Source organism: Pempheris klunzingeri, chromosome 18, assembly GCF_042242105.1.
Source record: "Pempheris klunzingeri isolate RE-2024b chromosome 18, fPemKlu1.hap1, whole genome shotgun sequence".
NCBI classification, from domain to species: domain Eukaryota; kingdom Metazoa; phylum Chordata; class Actinopteri; order Acropomatiformes; family Pempheridae; genus Pempheris; species Pempheris klunzingeri.
In genome coordinates, this window is record NC_092029.1 from 3,245,129 (window position 1) to 3,272,033 (window position 26,905).

The 26,905-nt window shown below is 41.7% G+C and overlaps 1 protein-coding gene across 1 annotated transcript in view; it reads right to left on the reverse strand.

The window, feature by feature from the left end:
• Nucleotides 1–26,905, reverse strand: part of galnt14 (UDP-N-acetyl-alpha-D-galactosamine:polypeptide N-acetylgalactosaminyltransferase 14 (GalNAc-T14)) — a 141,626-nt gene that overhangs the window by 50,373 nt on the left and 64,348 nt on the right. The window contains exon 3 of the mRNA XM_070849359.1: nt 5,419–5,517. Coding sequence (XP_070705460.1) covers nt 5,419–5,517 — 99 coding nt within the window. The remainder of the gene's footprint in view (nt 1–5,418; nt 5,518–26,905) is intronic.

The window sequence follows — 26,905 nt, forward strand, 5'->3', positions numbered from 1 at the left end:
ACTATTCAGTCTATAAAATGTGCGGCTCAAATTGAGTGATGTAAGTAGAATATACCACGGCTACCAGTCAGCTTGTGTTTAGTCTTTATTCACATTTCTTCTTTCAGGTGGGTAAATGTCACATACATACATTCAGTGTACCGTTATGCATTCAGTATCCTTAAAGGGGACGTGCTGCGTCGCTTCTAACTGCTTGTTGTCAAAGTCGAAGGGAGTCAAATGCTACGCAGCTACACGGACGCTCTGTAGTTCAAACCGGCAAGACTTTATTCCTCATTTCAACAATATATTTGTTTTTCTTTTTCTAAAAAACAGTGTAGTAGTTTACTTCCACGCCGTATCGTCCTGCCCTACACAACAAAAGCCCCCCGTGTACACTAAGTTACCGTCAAGCAGAATGAACTCTGCGTCAGTCCAAGCCTTTCTCTACATATAGTGGCTCACAGTCATTCATATTTTATTTGTTGTTATTCTAATGGTTGATATATTGCAGACGAGCCCACACAGCTGATTAACAGCTGTTACTGTCGGTGTTGTAGTTTAACCGTTGCCAAGCCAACCAGGCACTGTATGCAGGCAGCCAGATGGGACTATTCTATTTTCAACATTATTTATTAATATTTAAATTCAAGTATGTTACTTTGATATGGCCATACTTTCTAAAAACAACAGAACAATGTTTATACAACACTCACACAATATGTTTGGCGTGCAAGAAAGGGATGAAGGTTGGAGCAGGGTCCGATAGAGTAGCACTAAGTCCCATTTAAAACAGCAAACTAGAAAGCAAAGACTATGAATCTGTCTAATGACCTCATCCTAATAAATCCTGAGTGATCAGTTGTCGAGGAGGTGATCCAGACTCTTTGCTATGCGTTTTTAGGCCCAGTGAATCAGAAAGTGCTGAGCTGGTGCTGATCTAGAAGGAAAGACCTCCCTCTCCCTCGCTCTCTCTTTTTCCCATAATGCTCCTGTGGCTCCTCCATAATAAAGGAGCCTTTGGAGCTCAGGAGGTTGTTTCACATACACACACATGCGTACACACACACACACACACACACACACACGTGCGCGCCCTGCCAAAACAAACCGAACCCATTAAAACCAAATATGTCCTCAAAAGCTCCACATCTCTCTTCTCTCTCGTTCTCTTTCTTTCTCTCTCTCCGTCTTCGCCTGCTTATCTCTCACTCAGCTGAGACAGAGAAGATGAGATCAATTTTCGGATCAGAGCTTGATTAAATATCGACAAGGCCCAGCTCTCCCTCAGAAAGCAACGCTTTGATCACGAGATGAAACGCTTTCAAAGTGCCCATCATTGTCTCAGAAATCAAACGTATTAAAGTTCGGCCTGCATATCGCCCAGCCTCAAAGCGCACAAAACTCCAAAATTATACCCTTTTATAATGTAATTGTGGGCATTCAATACGCTTTCAGTGTTTTCAGAGTCCCCGGAGCAAAGCATGATTGCAGATAGTCAAAAGAAAACTTATCTAGCTATTATCTGTTTTTTTTTTTTCTGCTTGAAAAGTGACGCTTGAAATTAGATTGCAGTTTTCTTTTTTGCTGTCTTCGACTAAATATCTCTCAAAAAGTCTCTTCTGAAAAAGTTTTACAGCGCTGAATATCTTTTGTAAACTTTCTGGCTTCGATCCAGCGCAGATTGGGGAATAAACAGATTGACATTTTTGAAAAGTATTCACCCATAAAGAGCGATGACAGAAGCTTTTTCTCAGCTCGGTGCTTTAGTTCATATTATCATAGTCTCACACGCTCGTTTGGGAGCCGCTAACAACCTCTGTTGGTGGTGCTAGAGTTGTTAAGCGGCCCGCTCAAGTGCATGTCATCTTAAAACATTCGTTCTTGATACTTTCACGTGCTTGTTGGAGAGTCAGACGTCTGAGCTGCAGGAGCCCTGTGGAGGTCTATAACTCAGCCCAAAGAGGGCCTGAAGGTAGTGACACATTCAGGGCACCAATTTGTGTGTATGCTGCATGTTTACCCCTATTAATAGAAATATAGATATCTAACATTACATTTAATTGCATCAATAAAACCCCTCACTTTGTCACTAATACAGTTTAAATGATAACTCTGGTAATTTTAAACTTAAGCCCTAGTTTTACACAGTTTAGCTTCAAATTGACCAGTAGTTAAGAAAACCAGAATGGGCGGCAAACCAGCCACAATGATTGTAATGTAATCCTTTGGGGCAAGAGCATCCACTAAGTCTTGCTTTTGTCAGCGACAGGCTCCGATTGTCTTTGGAAGTGTACGACAACATCACACAGAAGAATCCCTACAGAATTGGACCTTTTCGCTATATTGCTGTGTTCAAAGCCACCAGACTCCACTGACTAAAACAGTAATAGTTATTATTTTGTGTTATTGTGTGACTTGTTTAAAGGATCAGTTCCAACAGAACCCAACACAATATTTTTGAAAATAACACAAACTAACCAACCATTTGATTGCAGAAGAAGACCAGCCACTCCTGCGTTCTGTGAGGTAAAATTACTGTTTTTGTCAATGGAGTCTGGTGGGTCTGAACAGTGTTTCTTTTTAAACAAAAAGGATCTTACAGGTCTGTCCCTGTAATGTTGTCAGACACTTTGAATCACACAATCTGTGCCTGTCACTGTAGAGCAACTGTTTTCCTTTCAACAATGTGTACGTTTGCTTATTATCAACAATGTGCTGCACTCAAGCTGGTAAAAGCTCTGAAGTCACAACATCCATTTTGAGATGTGTAAAACGAACAAAAAAAATTGGTTGTTATTCAAAACTTGCAGCACCACAAGCCAATAATTTAGAAATGGAACGATACAGAGGTACATTTTCACTGCTGTGGATAAGTTTAGTAAAGTTTTAATCAATAGCACACTGAAATAAACTGAAACAGGTGGCTGGCTGTCAGATGGAAAATCAATCTACAAACTGATGGTTTGCTTTGGGTCAGCAGTGATGTAAATTACACAATATTTGCGGTTAATGGGCCAAAAAACCACATGATGGTCCATAAAATGTCCTGAAGCAGGGCGCTAACTCTTCCTGATCCAAGTCGATGCTAACTGTGACCTCTGACCTCTCTGCAGCATCATCAAGTCGCAATGAGGAAGAGGACACACGTGTCTGAAACACACACACACATGCGGCAGATACAATTTGGACACGCAAATAATATGAAAACTTTGTTTCCATAGCAATCAAACACTGACTCACAACATTAAAAAAAAAAAGAAAAAGTTGCATGTGCAGCTTTAGAACATTTAAAAACGCCACAAAACAGACACGTTGCTCCACACTTACTCATTAAATCACGGTTTTCTGTCTACTGGCTGTGTTTTCTCTTGTCAGCTGCCTTCTTGTGAGTCACTGACTCATAACGTTAAAAAAAAAAAAACTCTGTAAATGTCAAGTGATCTCTCTGAGCTCTTATTTCATCGTTTTCCAAAGTACTTCAAAGTCTGCATGTAAAGCACCTCTCCAAAAGTGGACACTTTTCTGTGAATCTGCAGCTGCTTCACTCCAAAGCAAAACAGGAAATGACGGCTTGAAAAAGTAAAATATCAACAGAAAGTGTGCAATGCAAAAGCTTAAAGCTCGTCCAATCACTTCCGACGTGTTTTTGGAGTCGCTAAACGGCAGTGATTGGTCAGGACGTGAGAGAAAGTAAGTGGAAATGTCTCTTTACACAGCTACTTCTAGAGTGCAACACCGTAACTGTCCAGGAGTGTGCACTATTATCCAATTTTAACAGTTAATCACGACGAGCCCCCTTTCTGCGAGGGGCAGGGTTTTCACCCCTTTCACAACAGCTGAAAACAAGTTCTCTTTACACAGGGTGGGACAACACGGCTGGACGCCTTCCAGGCACAGAGCTGCAGCCCAAACATTGTCATAACACTGACATGAATATAAAACTGGTGCCAGGTTGCATAAAACGGCAAACAAGGTTGATTATCACTCTTTATGTCATGAATTATTAATCCATGAAGGTTTCATATTCTTAAAGCTTCCTCTGGGCCTTAAAAAAAAGCTGGCCTATCTTTCCATGTGTCAATTTAACTAGATGTGAAGTCTTGTGCATGTTTTTCTCGTCCGTAAAGAGAAATTTAACGTTGTTGGCACCCAGTATGCATCTCATACGGAACTTTAATTGGAAAGATTGGGGTGCTATCTCAGAGCATGATATCCTAAGTGAGCGGTCAGAAGTGCAGAGGGAAGATCTTTTTACCATTTCCTGATATTAACTTGCCGTTCAAAGGACAGAAACACAAACCGAAAACGTCTAAATGAAAATGTTCTGGATTATTTTCGCCCTAAATATCTTTTTAAGTAGATATGTTCATCTTGAAATGTTTACCAGTCAAATAAAGCTGTTCACAGCAGTGAAGATGCTTCCTGTGAATCCTGGTGAGAGCAAATGTTCCAAATTCACAAACTAAAAATAAAAGGCAGCTAAACTACTTCAAGTGCCAAGTCACTACCGGCAAATACAAACACACACACACACACACACACACTCGCACAGCAACACTTACATACAGAGAGCCAGAGCCAAAGGGAGCAGAGGGGCTCAGGGAGACAGATTGTCTTTTAATTGGTTGAAAACTGCAGAGCTTTGAGAAGGGCTGAAGGGGAGGACACACACACACACACACACACACTTGCACACACACACTCGCATAGAAAACACAGACACATGCACACAATGTCCTCTGTGATAGTAAGGAGACGTAGCCGGTCCCTGCTGACTGACTGGTATAATGAGCTGAACCCTGGCCAAAACCTGGAGGTGTGTGTGTGTGTGTGTGCGTGTGTGTGGATGTGTTTGTATTCTATGTGCGAGTGTGTGTGTGTGTTCGTGCGTGTGTGTGTGGCAACCTGCTGATATCATCAAACTGAAAGAAAGACCAATGTTTCAGAGATTGAGGGTCAGCAGAGTAAATGTGTGTGTGTGTGTGAAGGTTTTCTCCTGCAGTACCATCTCTACTGTAACTTTGGCAGCTCAGTTGTTGCTTTATTGATCCGCCAAAACTTTGACTGATACAGTTTTTAGGACACTGATACTCACACAGACAGTAGAAGACTAAAGGTGCTGCTGAAGTCAGTGCTGGAGACTGGAGAACATATGAATTGAATATTAAAGGTCCCATATTTTGCTCATTTTCAAGCTCATATTTGTGATTGGACGTCCAACTAGAGCAGGTTTACATGTGTTAATGTTCAGAAAGCTCTGGTAGATTCAGGAGATTTTAAGAGTACACATAATGAAAACCCTAAATGAGGTCATTCAATTAATGATAACATAATTTGATGAACACAGAACACAGTTACAAAATAAAAGTTGGGTGTATTTTACAAAACACCTCTAAAACAGTGTCAGGTGTGTGTGTGTGTGTGTGTGTGTGTTACCTCCTGATGGTGCGCAGCAGGGTGGATCTGGCCTCGTTGTGGAAGGTGATGATGATGGAGGTTGGAGGAAGATCAGAGTCGTAATGAAGAGTGGTGCACCTACAGAGAGAGAGAGAGAGAGAGACCATGATTTAACATCAGATCCACTGATCCGTTAAGGATCGTCTCACGTTAGGGTGCAATTATGAGATTTAGTGAGTCGATGTGCAGATCAGAGAGCTGCAGTGTTTTTAAACATGCCTCATTGTGTGTTTTAGTGTCTAGATGATGAAGCTTTGGAAAAGGTCCAGTAGATCGTCTGGCTGCAGCGTTAATGTTAATGTTAATGTTAATCCTTGAGGCCTGTCAAAGGTTTTAGCCACTGACAGGCTCAGATTGTTATTCCGAGTGTCTGACAACATTATAGAAAGGATCCCTACAGACACACCACATAACAGTGTGCTGCCTCCGCTGGGTCAGCGGCCTTTTCTTCTACAAGAGCACACACACACACAGAATAATGAGAAGCCTGGCCTTTACCAATCATATTGATGGCATGACATGACATTTTCAAACAGAAACGTTCAGTTCTGACCTCCATTTTTAAAAACCCCACCTTTCTGAAATAACGTGTGTCCACTTCACACAACACACTGCACCATTAGCCATCCAAACGCCTGCTTCCCTGCTGCTTATCTAATCTACTTCCACAATGTGTGCTTCATCATTTGCTTAGTGGAGACACTGGGGTGGAAATATTCAATTAAAAACACGGAGAAATTTGACAGATGTTCCTACTTTTGCTACCATAAGAGAGATCAGACACACGTAAGGGCTGCCATTCAAAAACATGAACAACTAGTTAACACAACAAGTTATGACTTGAGCTCATTTGAGTCTAATCAACACTAATATTTCAATTTATATGATTAAAGTCAGAGTGTAAACTTCAGCTTCTACAGCTACACCATCGAGAGCATCCTGACTGGCTGCACCGCCCTCAACCATAAGGCTCTACAGAGGGTGGTGAAGACACAGCACATCACCAGGACGATGCTGCCATCCATGGAGGACCTCTACACCCAGCGGTGTAGGAAGAAGGCCACCAGTACCACCCCAGCCACAAACTGCTCTGCCTGCTGCCGTCGGTACCGCAGCATCCGAGACCGCTTTTAAGACTTTTAAACTGCCCATAATCTGCACAACAATTTTGCACTGCCCTGTTTTGCACCTCTATTTATCTATTATCTATTTAGCTGTACATTTAATTTTATTTTCTTATTAATTTTTTAGTTGTATATACCTTACTTGATACTGTTAGCAGTGTTACCGGGAACCAGAGACACAAGATGCATGTGACAATAAAGTCTTTGAATCTCTTTTGAGACAATATGGTTTGGATGTACTTTTTAACATTAAACTCATTAAATTAACTACTGTGACCATAACAATCGACTAAAATTAGAAGTGTTAAGGTGCATTTTTTTTTTTGCATTTGCGAGGCAACATACTTTTCTGGTTTCTATGATTTCTTAACTTTTAAAGAAAGAACACGCGGAGTGACGGCACTACTTTCTGTAACATAACAACAAACTCTATCTATCAAAAGCCGAACATGTTTCTCAGCTTGCCACCAGGAGAGGCTGGGTTCTCTGTTGCTGGGCCACTTTGTAGTTGAAAAAAGATAAGATATATAGAGAATTTTTCACAGAGAAAAAATCTAACTTGTGCAGGCCGGAGGCAAGAAAACATGTCTGTTTTCAAGCATTTGAAATAAGACAACAAAATCACGTTGACAAGCTGTGATCTGGGAGGAAATTCCACATCAGAAAACATCAACACAATGTCAAATAAAACGCCAGGATCTCTATGAAGTCTGGCCATTTTAATTCATCTGTGCAGAAAACATGACGCGGCTCGTTAACATGACTTTGTTCATCTGTGCTTATATACAGTGCTGTGCAGAAGCGTCATCCTCCCAGACAAATACTACAGGATGAAATGAGCTGAATACGTCTTCCAGTGGATGTTTGGTGCCATAGATGTGATATTCTGTGGCTTCAGCTCCTACAAAAACCCAGCGTGTCCCGTCAAAGTGCCCTTGAGGCAAACGCTGGAGCACCTCCTGTGACTTCGCCGCGGGGTTAAAACACAAGCTTGACTCCTAATTTGTTGTATTAACAGGTCGGCAAGCAGCATCAGTCAGTGCACACGAGCACCCGGCTGTGAAATAATACCACCAGCACCTCATTAACTCGCAATCAGATTTTCTTTTTTTTTTTTTTTTTTGTTTAGATGCACGGTGACTAAATGGGGAAACAATATCGGCGAAGCAGATTACAGAGTGTAAGAATTCAGGAACACGCGTTTGATTCCTGCTTTTATTGCTCTAACACTTGCACATAGTGTAGCTGCAGTGCCTGTCTGTCTGTCTGTCTGTCAACCTTTCTTTCATTCTCTTAGTTTCTTTCTTTTTCTGTTACCTTCTCTTTCACTTTACCCATCATTTTCCCTCGCTTCATTTCTTTCGTTATTTCTTTTTCATTGTATCTTTCTTTCCTTTTTCCATTTTCTATTTATCGTTCTCTCAGTAACCTATGTTCCTTTTCTTTGTCTTTTCCTTTAGTCTTTCCTGTCTTACTTTTTTTTTTGTAACTTTCTCTTCTTTCTTTCTATTAGTTCCTGCTTTCTTTCTTTTTTCTCTTTTATTCCTCTTTTATATTTCTTATCTGCACCGTCAGCTGAATTTTCTATCATCAAAACATTTGATAAATCAAATCAAATTAAACACAATACCTGACAACACATAACATAAAATTGAAATATATATACGAGCCTATAAGTCGAGCTAAAGGTCCACTTAGTCAGTTTTCAGCACACACACACACACACACACACACACACACACACACACACACACACACACACACACACACACACACACACACACACACACACACACACACAGGCTGTTGTCACTTTGCATTCAGATTCCTGTCTTTCTTTTCTTCCCCCTTTCTCCCACCTTTCTTTGCTCCTCCATTGTCTCCACCCTCCTCTCGTAGCGAGAATCTGTGCTGTATATATTTGTCATATCATATCCCATCATGCCCCACTCCGCTTCCTCCATTCTTCTATCTCCCCGTCTCCATCTCTGGTTTTCCTGCAGTTGATTTATTCAGCAGCTCTACCAGAGAGGAACGATAGGGAGATAAAGACGAGCTGCTGCTGTGTGTGTGTGTGTGTGTGTGTGTGTGTGTGTGTGTGTGTGTGTGTGTGTGTGTGTGTGCGACAGAGAGAGAGAGGGATGAACAAGGCTGAGAGACACAGTGATAGACAGGCAGAGAGAGAGACAGACACAGATGTACAGATAAAAGTTGTGCTGACAGATGACTGATGTTGGAGCTGATATGAACAAGCTTCCATACTCCCCAAGCGTGTGTGTGTGTGTGTGTGTGTGTGTGTGTGTGTGTTAACTTCCTTATGCGTCAAACCTCAAGAGAAGACACACACACATACACTGGAAACTGGAGGAAATACAGGAAAGGGAAGAAAGTAGATGAAGAAGAGGAGATGGGGGAGGATAAACGATGGGCGAGGACGGGAGAAGACAAGTCGAAGGAGAAAGGAGAAGAGACGAGGAGATGAGAGGAGGTTTTAAAGAAAGAGGTGAGAGGAAGAGAGACGGAGATGACATGACAGGAAAATATACAAATATGGAGGAAAAGATTAGTGGTGAGCTGAGATGAAGGAGCAGAGGAGAGTAGATGTTAAAAGAAGATGAAATGAGAGGAAAATGGAAAAACAAGGGATAAAAGTGAAGACAAGAGCAGAGAGATGGGGATGAGAAAGTGAAATACAAAAGGGTAGGAGGAAAATAAGGAAATTGAGACATAAATATAGTGAGAGGTAAATGTAGAAAAAGGGAGGGAAAGAGCATCAAGGGAAGAGGAAAGGGAAACAAGATGAGACGGGAGAAGAGAGAAATGAAAAAGAGTGTAGCTCACAAAGAGAACTGATCTAAAAAATTCCCCATTTAACTTTTTAAGTCCGTCACTACCACAGAAAAATCAGCTTTATGCCCTGAAGCTCAAAACTAGACCTTCATCATCTCCCAAAGTTCACAAAACTCCACCTGAAGCCCATTTTAAAAGCTGCACGTCTCCACACTGAGCACCAGTCTGAGAAATCAGGTATGAAGAAGAACGAGAAGAGAAAGAGGAGAGAGAGGAGAGAGAGGGAGAGGAGAACAATAAAACAGGAGGAGAGGATGAAAATGAAGAATAATGTAGGAGAGCAGAAAAAAGAAAAACAGGAGGAGGAGAGAGATGAGCCGAGCGCTTACTGTGGATTTCTGTCCAGATGGTGCGAAAATCATTTATATTTGATGAGCAAAGTGATTTGAGGAGTGGATGTTTGTGTGTGTGTGTGTGTGTGTGTGTGTCTGTGTGTGTGTGTGTGTGTGTCTGTGTGTGTGTGTGTGTGTCTGTGTGTGTGTGTGTGTGTGTGTGTGTGTGTCTGGCTCATCAAAGTTCATCTGGAGGTGAGATAAACACATGAAAGGACAGGTCAAAAGCAGCGGTGTTCTCACACACACACACACACACACACACACACACACACACACACAGTCCCTCTCTGCAGGCGGTGCGGCTGACCTGTCAAAATGTGTGTTCGTGCTGCAAAATACTAATGGCCACTGATGTAGCCCTGAGATACTGTCAAACCTTTTCACACACACACACACACACACACACACACACACACACACACACACACACACACACACACACACTCTCTACCTTACCTGCAGCCTCTGATTAACACCCCTAACGCTCTTCGTTCCCTCTGTCCTTCACTTGTTCTGCCTCTTGGCTTTTTTTATTCTCTTTTCCCCTCTCTCTCTCCCCCTCTCTCTCTCCCCCTCTCTCCCTCCCTCTTTCTCTCTGTCTCTCAGTCTTCTCTTGTTTTCTCTGTCCAGCTCGACCTTACTCGGGGCTGTAAAGTTGCGAACATAAAGACATAAAGACTTTAGAGTCAGAGCGGCTGAGTACAGAGTTACAGCACTACTGTTTGACTGAACAAAGCCACCACCCCTGTTGGATGACCGCTTTTCACTGCCCTCCAAAATAAACGGGACCATTAGTTCTACGTTTAAGCATGATAAAGTTTGGGGAACTAAAACTGCTTGGGTATGGCTGGTTTCTTTAATGGTCATAGTTAGACGAAACAAATGTTGAGTACTGGCAGGAAGCAGGAGGTGAACAGCTGTCTCCACAGTCAAAGATGCATATTGTAAATCCAAACATCCACTCAAACCTCCTTCATAAGAGTTTTTGCAGCGTTATAATGTCGCTTTACTGCCGTGTTTTCAACTACAAAAGGTCCTTGCTTTTTTAGGTGTTTGACTGAGCAACCAAGTGTCCACATGTGAAACTAATAAACCCAATCAGTCTGGTGCACAGCAACAGGTCTTATCTTATTTCTTATGTCAAAAGTTATACATGGTACTACACATTTCTTTCCCAGTGCTCTGCAATAATTTAATAGACGTAGACTAAACATGACACTTCTACCTGCTTCGTAGCCCTCATAGAATCAAGACTTGGACTCAGGTTGAACCTAAGTTCTTGATTCCTTGGATAAGTGACTTCCCTTGACACTTTGCGCGGCCTCGACTTGAGACAAGGAAGCACAAACGCACTCTTTAAAGCCGACGTGCCCCTGAAGCCATTAGCACAACGCTAACAGCGCTAGCAGTCGTCACTTTGTATTCGATGGTGTTGCTTTCCCCGTCTTCCTGTGTCATCCTGTGTCTGTTTGGAAACTATGCAGGACTGCTGAACCTCACTTGCAACAATGGGAAATGGAAAAGTGCTTACAGTGTGCAAACACAATAGCTGTTTTTACAAAAAGGCCACTGAGAAAAGTATCAAATATCACATTTTTTAATATGATATTCTTAAGAATAAACATGTGCAATGGGAAGTGTAATATCTTTTTTTTTTTTTTCTTGGGTAGCATGATCTGGAACGATGTCAGTTTAATCTGAGCAGAGGAGCAGCACGCCTGCTGGAGTAAGATATTTTGGTAAGCTTTTCACCTCTGGCCTTTCTTTCTTTCCCTTCCCACTATCTGCGTCTCGCCTCTATTCAGGTGTTCAGAGGAGAGGATGGCCTAGTTTTGGCTGGTTAGGCAACAGCCATTTACATATTTACACACACACATGCACACTGCTGGTGAATGAGGGAGCAGGGGGATTTCACTTCTCCTGATCGAGAGAAAGAGGAGAAAAGAAATAAGAGACAGCCAGGGACAGTTGATAATGCCTCATTTCTTCTTTTGCTGAAAAATTCCATTAGGAAAATTTCCGAGTCAATGACTCCAGTGAATGAATGGCTCAAATGAATGGTTCAGTAGATTCAACAATTTTAATTGAAGCAGGTTCAAATCCTCAGAAGGAACGAAGGAGTGTACATACTTTGCAAAAGAAACACTGACCAGGTTGTGGCCTCATATTCCCTGTTTTCTGCTGCCAGAGTCAAGTTAATTTCTGCTTCACAATGCAGTGTGCACTGCAAAACGTACAGAACTACACCAAGTTTACTCTGGTTTATAACCAGAGACCCATATAAACACAATAGAGCAGGCTGAAACTTTGATTAATGTTGCACCGTAGTAAAAACTCCTGGATCGACACAATGAAATAATTACTTGTTGCTCAGCCGATGCAGTAAAGTGAGACTTTATGACTTTTAAACACATTCTTCCTCTCAAAAATGTAAAATTTGAATTCATGAGAACATAAACGCACCATTAATCAATTGGGATGCATTAATGAACCAATTGGGATGGATTAATGATTCGCAAATATTCAAATAGTCTTTAAATCATAACAATAATCAAAGGTCTCTGTAAAGACAGTCGATCTTCCAATAGGTCACTATGATTATTGAATAGTAGTAGTTATCATCACCTGGCTGCTGTTCAGCACCCACTTTATGTTTTATTGACGATTCTGTTTTCCTGTCAATAATCATGAAGGTAAAAGATCGACTGGAAGCACGGTACAAAGACATTTTATTTTTGTTGTTTAGATATGAGGACTTGTTTATTAAGAGGTTCCTAAAATACGTCCTGCTAACTAACAAACCGAATTAAAAATAAATCTCCTTGAGGGGGAGAGGGTAATGCTGTGATATGGAAATAATCCATAAATATAAGATATGAGGAGTGTGAGATGAAAATAAAAATGTTTGTGTACAGTATATGCAGCACATAAATAACAAATGAGATGCATGGAAATGAGTACAGGAAGAATATTCCTGCATATTCAAGAGAAATAACACAGAGTGAAAACAGGGAGACCCTTTCTAGGTAGTGTGTCACTTCACTCTCTGTGGTGAATGTGATGAAGATCATCTGAGTCACAACCAGGGCTGCCACCAACGAAAGGTTTGTCTAGTTTAAGCCATTAGTTGACTATCATACTACTACTACTATAGTTGGCGTATAATTATGATATTGATTTATTTGCATTTTGTAGGGGGGGGCAACATGATGATTCTGAATGTAGCAGAACAACCAGCATTTTGTTGATTTAGTTCAGATCATCAGGTCACTTATGAACTTATGAACAGCAACTTACAGTGAGCCCTTAAAAAGTCTTAACACTGTCTGAAACGTTCCCTGTCTTGGGGGTCGTCCTTTACCCTAAATAACAATCTATTAATAACCACAGGGACCAGCCTTGTAAAGTGTCGCCATGTCCCGCGTCCATTGTTTCAACCTTGCAACCAATGAAAAGTTAGTCGACTGACACTCTTCTCATCAACCAACGCTTGTTAGACTATCAGGGGGCAGCCTGAGTCACAATAACTGTATAGAAATCAATATCTCTAAGGCGGCGTTTCACAGTCTCGGTCCTGAGGGCCCACCGGCCTGCACGTCGTAGGTGTTTACATTCTCCAACACACCTGATGGAAATGATCTGCTCATCATCTGGTTCTGCCGAAGCAGAGCCATCTAAACCGTGCAGGGCAGTCGGCCTCCGGGGTGTTTGTGTGTTTCGGAGACAGGGAGGTTGCTGTCATGTCTGAAATATCTGTTGTATTGCCCTTTTTTACGGGACAAGTGATGGACAGCCCTGCTGTCAGTTTAACATCCAGCTCCTCTGTGTGAGCTCAAAATCAATTCCACTCAACACCTGATGTGCTTTTTTTTTTTTTAGCTGCTACAGGCTGAGCAGAGAGGTAAAGCCCTGCACAGTCGGAGGAGGAGAGCGAGGTGGCAATTCTGGAAAACCCACGACAACCTACAGCACGCACAATGCTGCCATCCTGCGTTCTTAAAAACATACCATTAAAATCTTCCCACCATTTCTCCAGATGCAACCAGACCTCCTCCCTAAACACAACAGCCCATATGAGCATTAGCATTTGTTCATGTCTGTGGATAAGGTTTGGCTAGAGTTGGGTACAAGAAGTACGGTTTGGTGAAGCTTAGTAAAAAAAACATCTTTGACAGGGTTTAGAAAAACAATGTCAACCCAAACATCCTCCCAGACGTCCTCCAACAGGTCTTGTAGATCTATAACAATGTCACGCTACCTTTTACTATTCACCACTAGAGGTTGCTTGTCAGGAAAATGTAAGTCAAATCAATCTTATTTAGTCCAAAATCACAAATCCAAAATTACATTAATGTTAATTAAATAAACATTTTGCTAAAAATGTTGCCATCATTTCGTAATTTCACGAGATAATCAGGTGTTTTTGGTTAAGAAGTCAATTATCACGATTTTTTATGGTCACCCTGAGAACCAAACAAACATTTTAGCTTGTTTTTAACACAATTTACAGATTTACTGAGAATTTACAGCAAACTTCAGTAACTTGCAAACTATGGCAACAAGTGTCTCCTAGAAGCGTTCATCATTTTTTAGTGTCCCCCAGAAACAGTTTGCATCATCTTTTATTTGCTGTTTATTACTGTATTTGGTTGTATTTTGTCTTTTTGAATGTGTTTTTTTAACTTTCTGTGCTTCGTGCTCCCTCTGCCTGTAGAGGTTTCTGTATAAATGCTGTATAAACACTACAACAACAAAAAAAATCACCCATACGCAATAAATTCCACACCCTTACACCCATGGAAACAATTAAAGAAAACATTTGGGCCTCTATCCTCTGTCAAGAGAAAGAATTATCCTTGAATTATCCTGGTAGTGGCTCAGCAGGTAGAGCGGCCGTCCACTAATCAGAAGATCAGTGATTCGATCCCTGGCTCCTCCAGTCTGCATGTCCAAGCGTCCTTGGGCAAGATAACGAATCCCGAATTGCTCCCGAAGCTGTGCCTTAGATGTGTGTGTGTGTGTGTGTGTGAATGATCAGACTCCTGATGAGCAGGCTGGCACCTTGCATGAAATCTCTGCCATCACTGCAGGAATGTGTGTGAATGTGAATGTTTCTAAGTGGCCCAAAGACTATAAAAGTGAAGTCCATGTATCATTTAACACGATGTTTCATGGAGATGGTGATACACACAACATAAACATGAACCATTAACCAAGTTAAGCAGGGTTTGTATGTCATGTGCATCTTCTACACTGTCATACTTGAGTCATACATACAGTCATGATGTGGTGGTTGTGATAATGAGGCTACAACAGCAAAGACTGTAACTGTGAATGGAACTGTGTTTCATCATGATGATTATTTATACTCCCTCCTTTTGATACTCAAACGTCTGTATTTAGGAGCAGATGGTGAAGCTGAGGCAGGCAACAGAAGAGTCATGACTTTAAAAAGAAAGCGCTCTCATTTTGGAGTAGTCTGCTTCATTATCATCACTCTACAACTGTCCCACTGCTGCTTTATCAGAACAGTTAAATATTCCTTTTGGTATGAGCTAAACTGGGCCAAGTAAACAGATTTGACTGCAAACTCTGATCCATTTAAGGGTATTTCAGAGACAGACGTCTCCTATTTTCTTTCTGTGAAAGTGCAATCACATTATGTTTTTGTTGTTTAAATAATGTGCAGAATAAAATGAAAGCATAATAAAATGTCTTCCAGTCACCAAATCGCACAACGAACGGAGCAAAATGATCCAAATTTGTTCCGTTTTTTTCTGAAAGTACGCCACAAAACTACTAAATTTAGCGGAGGAGGGGGCGAGGATGTCACACATACTGCAAATCCTGCCGAGGACTAACAAGGGAGAGCAACTTCCAAGCAAACTCCAACACCCACCGTGAGATTATTAGGGGGACGCTGTCACCGAGGAGGGCTCGCGTCGGCCTCTCCGACAGGCGTATAGACACGACACACGATGGTTTCAGAGCCCAGCAGGACTTGAGGACTGACTGTTATTGCGGAGTTGAGGAAGGGGAAAGGGGGAGTGAGAGATGAACAAAGGCAGAAATTTTCGGATACGACTGAAGATTGGATGATTTTTTAATTTTAACAACTCCCAGGGGTCCTCTGGTTCCTTGTTAGTGCTGCTGTGATCCCCCAGCGGAGCGGAGAGGCTCATGTTTTCCAGAGTTTTCTGACTGTTTAAAAAACATGAGGCTGGAGCTGCTGGGAATGATGCCTCACCCCCCCTGCTTCTTATATATTCATGCTTTACAGTTCCACAACTGTGACTGCCTCCGACTCTGTGTGTGTGTATAGGATATGTGTTAAGGTATTTGTACTACTGTGGTAACATTTTGCACAAGTTTGTGTCCTTAGTGTGCGTTTAAATGGGTGTAAAATGTGTATAAGTGAAGTATGTGCAGTGAACAACAGAGGATCTTTTAACGATCAAGATATGAAGCAACATCAAATTACTTTTTGTGTCACATAATAACGCACCTGCACTTTTACACAAAAGGTATTTCCAGACATTTAATTGGTTGAGGATGCGTAGAGATTAAACCGGTCTCTCTGTGATCTGTTATTTTCTCTTCCACCTCTTGTGGGAAGCAGGGATCTAGTTAGTCGCCTTTCTTTGCTTCTGTTTCTTATTGTTATGCAAGTAAACCTCTTTGAAGACACTTTGCAGACAGACAGCACACATGAGTGGGCATCTGTGTCATGAAAGCCAGAAACCCCACGAGGAACGCTCTTCACTGGGATTTGGAGAAAGGAGATGCAACTGTACAAAGCAGAACCAAGCAGCTGTATCAAAGGAAAATCTGTGCTATTAATATGGAGAGATATATTTGTGTGGTAGAAGATCATAATGTTTATAGTACTATACCCCATGATGCATCTGTGTCAGGTAGATAACTCTTGTCTTCTATGATTTACTAAGACAAAAATGCTAAGAATGTGTTCATTGAATCTCACTTCACCTAAAATTTCTCCAGGATGGTTTTGATGCTACAACTGCTGATGTGATGGACAGAGCAGTTCTTTTCAGGGTCACAAACCACTAGAATCAGTTCATTAAGAAGGTTTTTCCACCAAATTGTTCGCTGCTTGGCCCTGAGCTCCTCGAAATGACAGAAATCGTGAGGAAAAACAGTGTTTTCCCAGCTGATCCCCAGCTTCAGGAACAGGAAGTGCCGTTGATTTGAAAACCACTCCAAACTCTATTCATAATTTTTGATATTCTAAAAGTTCCCTCATTGAATATCAAAGACGAGCGCTGGTTTTTAATTACTTTTAAGTCTTTCTAACGGATCTACAGTTCGGCATCACTCAGGATCTTGTTGGGCCTGATTCACGTTCACTCTCCCTTGTAATGAGAGGATTCTTCACCTCATACTGCAGGTTTCTCCACCACGCACTGTAAGCCGAACAGATTCAGACCCAGACCCTTTTGAAGTGATAGTTTGCAAACAACACAACACTAACTTCCTGCTGCTGCTGCTTGTATCGTCGCTATTATTCCCAAACCTACCAGAATCCACCATTATTCTTGTTAAGGGATTGTTCCTGTGTTCTCATGAGTTCTGCTGACAAAGTCTCTATTCATGACAGGAGCAAATGTAATTGGAAATTTTCACAGTACATGATCCTGTTTTGTATGGTGATGATGGAGCATGATTGATTATTTGCTTTTGTTTCGTGTTTGTGTGTATTTTGTCATGAGAGATAACAACTGACTGAACGACTGTGTGCATACTAATGCTAACACAATCACTAATATCAATAGTAATACCATCATTTCCTCCTTCCCACACCCACTCTGTGCCTCCATCTCTTTCTGTCTCTCTCTTCTAATCCTTCCTTCCTCCCCTCCCTCAGTCGCTGCACCTCCCCTCTCTCTCCCTTTGTGTCAGTCTTGTCTGTCTCCCTCTCCATCTCTCCCCTTTCATCCTGTCATGTCAGAGCAAAGAGAAACCAGGATCTAAACTCAGACAAGGCTTTGAACAATAAAGCAGATGAAAGATCTGTCACGGAGAACGACAGAGAGAGGGAGGGAGTCTGCTCTGTTCGGTTCTCTCTCTCTCTCTCCCCCTGTTTCACACCCTTGCCTCTATTTCTGTCTCCCTATCAGCTGAATGGACTTCAGAGAGCGCGATTTGGGGAGTTGGACAGGGAGAGAGAGGGAGAGAGAGAGATAGGATGACAGTGGGGGAGGGAGAGGGGGAGGAGGAGAAGGGGAGCGGGGATGACAGCAGAGGGCGATGAGAAAATGAAAGGTAGAAAAAGAGAAGCAGGAAAAGAAAAGAAAAAGAGGAATAAAATAAACCAAATACAGAATAACGTGTCAGAGGACATGATAGACCGCCAGAATAAAAGCACAACAGACAAATCAGATAAAAGGAAGGAAAACTGCAGCATTTTTACAATACCATTTTGTAATCACAGCTTTAAATACCTCCGTGGGACAGAGATAATTGCTGGATGTCGCTGCATCGCTATTTTGTCGTTTCAATGCTTTGTTTGATCGAAAAACATGATCTGTGATGAAGCCATGAATAAATGTTTACTGGGAGAGAAGAAGCTGGTCATTAGTAACCAAAGCGCAGAAATCCTCATCACTGTTGTCCTCAGACATCTAAAAAACTATATCATAATTGCAGAAGTAGTAGTCGTTTCACTAATTATACTTAATAATTTATCAACTCTATTTTTACGCAGAGTCGACTGAGAGCCACAAGATTACACTTTGGGATGGTTATTACTGTACCCCTCTCTGCACTGCTCTCATTAAACTACATCACAATGTTTAGTTTTTCGGTCTTGCTGATGTATTTCTGGGCCACTACAACCACACGGTTCAGACTCCAGTCACAGGACATCTCTGCAGGCTACGTGTCTGCAAACAAAATGTGAAGGGTGACAGTTTTTCAGGTAATATCATCATGCCAGATGGAGCTTGACGTGGAGCAGCAGCTCGCCATTTCTGTTGCCTGTGCACTCTTCTGTGCAGAGGAGTGAAAAGGGAGATGCAGACATTATAGGTTGTGTTTTCTGCAAACTTTAAAGCCCCACCTGTTTGATGTAGGGAGCCTGTGTGTGTGTCTTTGTTTCTTTACATGCTAATGCTACAGCAGAAGACTCAAAGCATCCCATCTGTCAACACATTGCTTTGTGGTTCTACTCGTTAGTGCTGAGCTGAGCAAATTAAAATGTTGACATGCATTGGGAGTCAGTCACACGGCGACAACACACTAAACTCAGCTCCTGTTTTCACTGTCAGGGTGCAGAGGTGATACTCCATATTTACAGCCAGCAACAAGGACTAATTGTTTCTTATTTTGCAGAAAACTGCAGAAAACCTAAAGTTATATCTACAGCATGACTGATGACATTCGTCTGTGGGTTAAACGTGATTGTTTCCTGTCCAGTAGAAACAGTTAAAAGGTTTTGCCACCTGTCTTAATGACTTTTTGTCAGCATGAGCTTCAGATTGAGTTTTGGCAGAATAACTCGTTTAACTTCACCCTCCTCACGACAAAGATTAGGTATTAAGATCTGCTCCTGAAATACAAGCAACTCCAAATGGAGAAAATAAATATAAACTGTGTTTTGATTCTTTGAAGTGACTTTTTAGAGTTTTGTTTTGAACCTACTGTCTACCTTGTGGATGTTTAATGCCGCCCAAAGGCCTATTTAAGGCAAAGCATCTTTCTTACAGCAGGTTATAAAAATGCAGCAGATAAACAACTGTGAAGATTTACTTTTCCTCTTACTAAGACAGATAAAAGTAAAAAAAAAAAAAGCTTCCCTGTCATGATTATGCCATCATTTTTCAAAATAGCTGAAATATATTCCTGTGGTTTTCTGTCTTTATTCTAGAGTCTATCAACTACTGTGCACAACAGATAAAGTTTAACAACATGGCATGGAGCTCATAGGATATGATATGATACACTTATTTGACCATACTGGCATAAAAATCTGTAAAAACACATGTGTTTCTGCATTTTAAACTCTAAAAAGTAGCCGTTATCTTTTTGAAGACTGTGCATTTGCATGTTCTCTACAGCAGATGCTGTCTTTGAACCGAGTGACAACCAGCTCCTGCGAAACCGAGCGAGGATGCTACATCACAGGTTGTAAGAGTGACAGAAAGTCCAGTGAGTTTACACGGAAAAAAGCAGATTCCTGATGAATGAAAACAAGTCGAAAACATCTCCTGATGTCTTCACTGCTGAAGCGGGCCGGGAACCAAATCATCCGCCCACCACGGCGGAGAGTATGTGACTTATAAACAGGATGAAGGATTAGCTGGACTTGAAGTCATACCTGGATAAGCTACACAAACATTTAAATTCCACTTAAATCGAGGTATCATATGCTTCAAAGATCCTATCTCATCCTAGAACTTCCCCCGACGGGACCAGTCGGAAACATTTCTTACGCTTAACCATGAGGTTCATCTTATATCGAGGCTGTGCAATTTTTACTCAGTATAGTAACAGATGGGAACAGATGGGCAGGGTAGTACACTGCAGCAGGAACAGATACCCTGAGCAGCATGTTTTAAAATTAGGAATAGATGGAGGATCAGTATGTTTAGTTCTACTACTACTACTGCATACATTTAAGGCTGCCCCCTAACAGTTTCCACTGGTCAGGTGGTTGCAAACTCCATCCGCGACCTGTGCCTTGACAAAATTAGGTCAGAACTTAAATGGCTCGACAGTGTGTGAGATGCATGACGGCATTTAATTTGAAAGGACGGGCACAGGAAATGTCTGCCACACACAGACATTAGCATTTAGCGCTCGTACCTGACGGCCCGCCAGAAGGTGACACTTTCCTTAATGTTAGTCCCGACATTTTCTGAATGACGACCGCTCGTACAGGTGTTATTAACTGACAGCTTGCTTCATGCGTGTGCTTATAAAAATAGATTTTAGGGGTTCATTAGCATGACTTTGTACCTCTCTGTAATGTAGCACAGTGTTGCCAGTGTTACTAATAACATTCTTTCACAGCCATGGAACGCAAACCGCTCAAAAACATATATTCAAGCAATCAATTAATATCAAAAATGTGTAACGACAAATCAATTAATGGCCTAAACTACTAGTCGAATGGCAGCGATAAGAATCAATACGCATCTGAAGTTCTGATCTCTTTTGTTTGCAGATGATGCTGTTTTTGCAGACAGAGTGGAAGCCTGACGCTCTCCTCCATTACACTCCTGCTCACATTACTGTATGTGGGAGAGAATATTCTATTTCTGTGTGTGTGTGTGTGTGTGTGTGTGTCTGTCCTGACATAGCTGCAACTCACAAGTCAGTTTGCTTCACACAGGCAGGAAACCATCACTCTCTCAGTAGCCCCAGGTCGCTCGCTCTCTCTCTCTCTCTCTCTCTCTCACACACACACACACACACACACACACACACACTGTAGTAGATGAATGTTTGCAGGCAGGCAGAGGGAGAGGTTTTCCACATGGAAGATTCTGTACAATGGATCTGTGGTCACTCTCCATCACACACACACACACACACACACACACACACACAAAATGCATGAGGAGACACACACCCAGTATATTGACGCAAAAACACACTCAGCGATGACAGTGTGTGGGGGTTCTGCTGGGTGATGAATGAAGCAATATTTCAGTCTAAAACCAGCATCCCACCACAGATGGTGGTACAGAGAAATGCTTATACACTACACACACACACACACACACACTCACACACACACGCCAACACATACACACAGAGTCATATTCTCTCTCTTTCTCTCGCACATACACACATACAAGAAGATGTGAACACCACATCTGTCGGGGTGGGACTGGGTCTGGAGCGCAGAGGAGTCACCTGTCTTATCACACACACACACACACACACACACACACACACACACACACACACACACACACACACACACACGAATATGTAAACACATTTTAATGCACAGCTACATGGAAACACAGATACAGAGAAACACACACATACACACACAGAGACAGACACACTCATTAAACTACAGTGTTGTGTTAGGGGAAATCAGCCCCCCCCCCACCCCACCATAACATACACACACACACACACACACACACACACACACACACACACACACACACACACACACACACACACACACACACACAATAATGCTGATAAACAGGCATACAAGCTGGACGCACAGACAAACAGGATCAGACACACACTGTTACATTCACACACACAAATGCATTTGAAAACACTAACAGAAACCCACAGATACACACTCACAAGCACGTTCACACACACACACACACACACACACACACACACTCACAAGCACGTTCACACACACACACACACACACGCACACACTGTTGGCTTAGCAGTTTGTGTGATGCCAGGTTTCCTGCAGGTCTGGTAGCAGGGGCCTCTGCTGTCCTAGTTGTTTTCCATCCAAAACTCTTTCACGCACACACACACACACACACACACACACACACACACACACACACACTCACACAAAAACACACAAACACTGAGGGAAGAGAAGCAGGAGTAGAAACACACACAGTTATTTCAAATACTAGGATGTTTCATTAATAATTTTCATAAATGAATCTCAGATTCCCAGTAAAATGAATTTTTGATAACACACTGAGCAGCAGCACCAACAAACTCCCATCAAACTCCCATCAAACTCCATGTTCTGGAGCAAAACACTAAATCCATCCTCACACAAGACTCCTGAACCTGAACTCCTCACTGTGGACCGAGGATACAGACAATAGACTTTTAAACAACTAAGACCTCCGGTAGGAACCCTGTTTCACTAATGAAGCCATTGTTGATTTGCCAGGCAAGATTTCATCGTGGTAAAACCTTTTTACAGCACAGGAGGTGACGAATCAAAACCAAGCCAAATACAGATCAGGTAAATGGTCATGCTGACGGCAGCTCTGCCTCCTCAACAACCAGGGAGATGCATGTAGTTTGCAGGTATCAAAGGTAAATAATAATAAGCTTAAGTCTTATTTTTCTACTTTTGGCCACCTGTTAAGTTAATTGTGATCTGAGAGCACAGTGGAATCCAAAAAACAAGTCTGATATAAACAAACATCTGATTCTTTTGCTGAGAAAACGAGGTGGAGCATTAAAATGAACAACACGAACCGTCTGTAGTCTGTAAATAGTTTACAGCTGTTCTACAATAAGCAATCAATACCAAAGTTCAAGTGCAATCATTTTTGGTTTCATCTACAAATAAAGGGGTTTAGATGAAGAGTTCCTAACCTTTGGTTAATGAAGGTGGAATATAATCAATAATCAGTGTATTGTTGTTGGGGGAGGACCGGCACTGATGAGAAAAGATGTCATTCAGAGTTATGTAATAATTTCTAATTTCTTCGACAAATTATTTTGTTTTCTCGCGTCCAGAGTCAGAAGTGTCCTCAGATCTTCACCGTTACTTCAGCAAGTATTCTCACCTGTTGAAGCTGAACTGTAATAAACTTTAAAAATGTGAGATCTTTCCCTGCTGTTAGCGAAGTGTGTCATTACCCAGTGCACCCATCAATTGCAAAGTAAAACATAAAGCCTGTCGTTATAGAAAACACAATCAGTGTCGTGCTGCGTGTTTTTACGAACTTAAGGTTAGATGTCTTTCCAGTCGTGTATCATTGCAGCAATTTTGTTCTTTTGAAATTCATTTCAATGACATATTTTCCTCCATTATGTATGTATTTGTTGCTGTGCCATTTTCCACCAAATTGAGCTTTCATGCCACTTTGTGGGTCTGTTTTTCATTTTGATCTCTTGAAGCAAGATGCTTTTATGAAACCCTTGGGGAGGCTTTTTGTCTCATCTGCAATGTTTGTACATGATATCCTTTCATCTATCATCTTTCCAGCAGAGCTGCACGTTAACAGCCTTATTTTAAAGAGATAACGGCTGTGACTGGCATAAAAACGACCCCAAAAGACTTCTTTCATGTCCTTTATTTGGTCCAGTTCCAGTGTTTACTGGCCTGTTCCTGCAATAAGACAAGAAAGGTGGAAAATCTACAATACCAATCATCCAAATATTGCCAAACTTGGTCCAACTTCTTTGGCGGGTAACCAAACAGGCCAATATCTGTTTGATTCAGCACTCCGTCTGCTGAAACACTCACTGTGAGAACAAGTCACAGCAAAGAAAGCTGTGCAAAACAGAGAAACACTCTGTGGTAGGACGTGAACTTAAGCTGCCAGCTACACCCTGGGAAATGTTGACTTTCTTCTCAATCAGCTTTCATTTTCAAGTTAAAATCATTTTTTCTTGTTTGTTTTGTTTTTAAAACACCTTGTAAATCTGAGAGGGGCTGCTGAGTTTTAGATACTCTAGCTAGTGACCAGTTTTCTGTCCTGGTTGCCAGTCACACAAGATAATTATCTGAATGCAGCAGAGAGAGCATCTATTTACCATTCACACAACACCAGATTTAAAATCCAATGTGTCCTCTGCCCATATAAGTGCACACGGTATGTTAGCAGGTAGACCACACACTCTCACACAGCAATTTAGAAGAGAGACTATATTTATCCCACACCGGGGAAATTCACTCGTTACAGCAACAAAAGAGACAGAAAAGCTGCAGAAACAAAGTGTCAATAAGAGAAGTAGTGCAAAAACAAGGGATATAACAAATACAAATATGAAAATATGAGAAAAAACCCTGTGCTTCTATCTGTGTTTATATTAAGAGGGACACAAGAAGGGTTTGCTTCACATGAGGGTCTCTTCATGGTGTGAATGATGAATGACATTTTAGGTTATATATGTGTATACATGTGTCTCATGTGTTCCTCAGCTGAAGAATAAATGCAGCTAAATCTCTTGGTCTGTGTGGTTGTTTTCATCTTCCCACCTCGGCGCTGAAGACTCTGCCTAACAGAGTATGAATAAACGTGTCCAACAGCACCTTGATTCAAAGTCTGTCTCTGCCACAGTTCAGTTCTCTGCCCAAGACCACAGTCTTCCCCTGAGCAGCACCTCTGAAAGTACCTCTGCTTAAGGACACGTCAGTGGTATTTACCAAAGTACTAAAAGACATGTTTCTCCGTTTGCAAGCAAATCGAAAATCGAAAATTCAACTTAAACTGACGGGTGATTTCGGTGAAGAAGATGAAAAATGATAACTCACAGGGCAGATCGTGACCTCGGTGCTTAATTTTTTTTTGTTTTGAGTCATTTTAGCATTGAGGTTGTCAAACTATTCCAGGGAGAAGCTGGTTAACTCAACGCTGACTGAACTTGGATGCTGCTTGACATTCACACAGCTTTGCACATTGAACCTCAGGAGTACGGCCAGTCCATTAATGATGCTGGTTGAGTGCCTTGCTCAAGGTTACTGCAGGAGAGGACGGCGGCTGCTGTTCATTTTCCCTTCCCGGCGTGTCATATCCAATAAAGCAAGAGATGCCTTAAAAATAACTAGTGCAAAATGAAACGACAGGGCTGGCGGGTTATTTTTTGAGAGTGAAGTGAGGGAGGGAACGGCTCACAGGGGGGTCTGAGCTACCTGAGCGCCACTGCTGATGTGTATGATTGAAGTCAAACTGATTTCATCTCCGGGGACACACGCTAATCTGACCCAGTTTGGTTGAAATTGCCAGCGAGTAATAACACCGTGTGAAAACTGATTAAAAAACAGGGAATCAAAACCAATTTTCATTTCAAATGCTTACGAGTGTCACGTTGTAATAATGACTTAGAAATAATATTTAGCTTTAATTTGTCCAGGGAACATTCACTGAGCCGCAGCCTTTCAGTGAAAAGCTGTGATTCATTTTCACTCAGTAGCACTAACCCTGACTCCTGAGAGTTGCCACTGTTGATATTAATACCTCCAGCTAAGCTGCAGAGGCTGCTTGCTCAGGGGCACTTTGGCATTAGTTGTTGGAAAAAAGCTCTGAAGCTTTTAAAGGTAGAGAAAAATCTAGTGAGTGGACCTTAAGTTAACATTATTCTGCCAAACTACTGCTTTCTAATTTTCTCTTTCTGCAGGAAAGTGTGAGACTGAAACTAGTAACCAACCTCTTATCTTACCAAATATTTGCAGTTCCTCCTACTTAATAATAGTGACACCTGGTCTGCCAAAATGGTTAAAAACCAATAAACAAAGTTAATTAATCCTTTATGCAGAGCATTTTAAAGTCAAACCTTTAAGTGAACATTAGATAATTAACATCGTCACAGACTTTAACACTATTTCAGGATGATGGAGGCTCATTTAAAATGGTGTTTCTGAGCCACATCTTAGAGAGGTGGATCCCTCCTGATCAATACACACACACATACATATAGAGTGCTGTGTATAAGCGTGCCTTTTAATATTTCTTGGCTCTCCCATCTGTGATTCAGGTCTCGTCTAGCGATGCCTTGAGGCTGAATGTTGCAGGAAGTGATGCTGAAAAGGAGCTGTGTTTCTCCCTCTGGCCTTCTCCTCCTCTCATCTGTTTTATACACACACACACACACTCACACACACACACACACACACACACACACACACACACACACACACACACACTCGGGCCTCTACACTGCACTGGTGAGGACAGTGTATTGACTTCAACCACGTTTTTATACCCAGGTGTGTGATGTGATATGCATAACTTAACACACATACAAGGATGCACACTTATATTAAGTCTATGAAATTAAATTGGAATTTCCATAAGGATGAATAATTCAACACAATCAACATGGTTAAAGGGAAGTGTAAGGATAGAAAATCATGTACATGGATTAAGGTGTACACACACACACACAGCTGGCTGCAGGCTGAGAGCAGCGGTGGTGTGTTGAGATGAGGGTCGCAGTCTGACCAGGCCACAGAGCTAAAAGTGGAACGCTGCTGACACTGATCTATGACCAGCTCTGTGGCTCGCTCTGGAAAACCTGAATCTAATGAACGTTAATGATATATGCAGCTTTAAATCAGCTGAGTTCTTCCTTTATTTAGCTCTGGTACGGTTTTTCTAGTGCCTTTTACTAACTTACATTTACACCTCCAACCCGCCCAGGACCACCTACACTACACCACTTTTCTGTATCAGCAACCTACAAAAATACATTGGATAATACATAAATAATATCTTAAATAAAAAT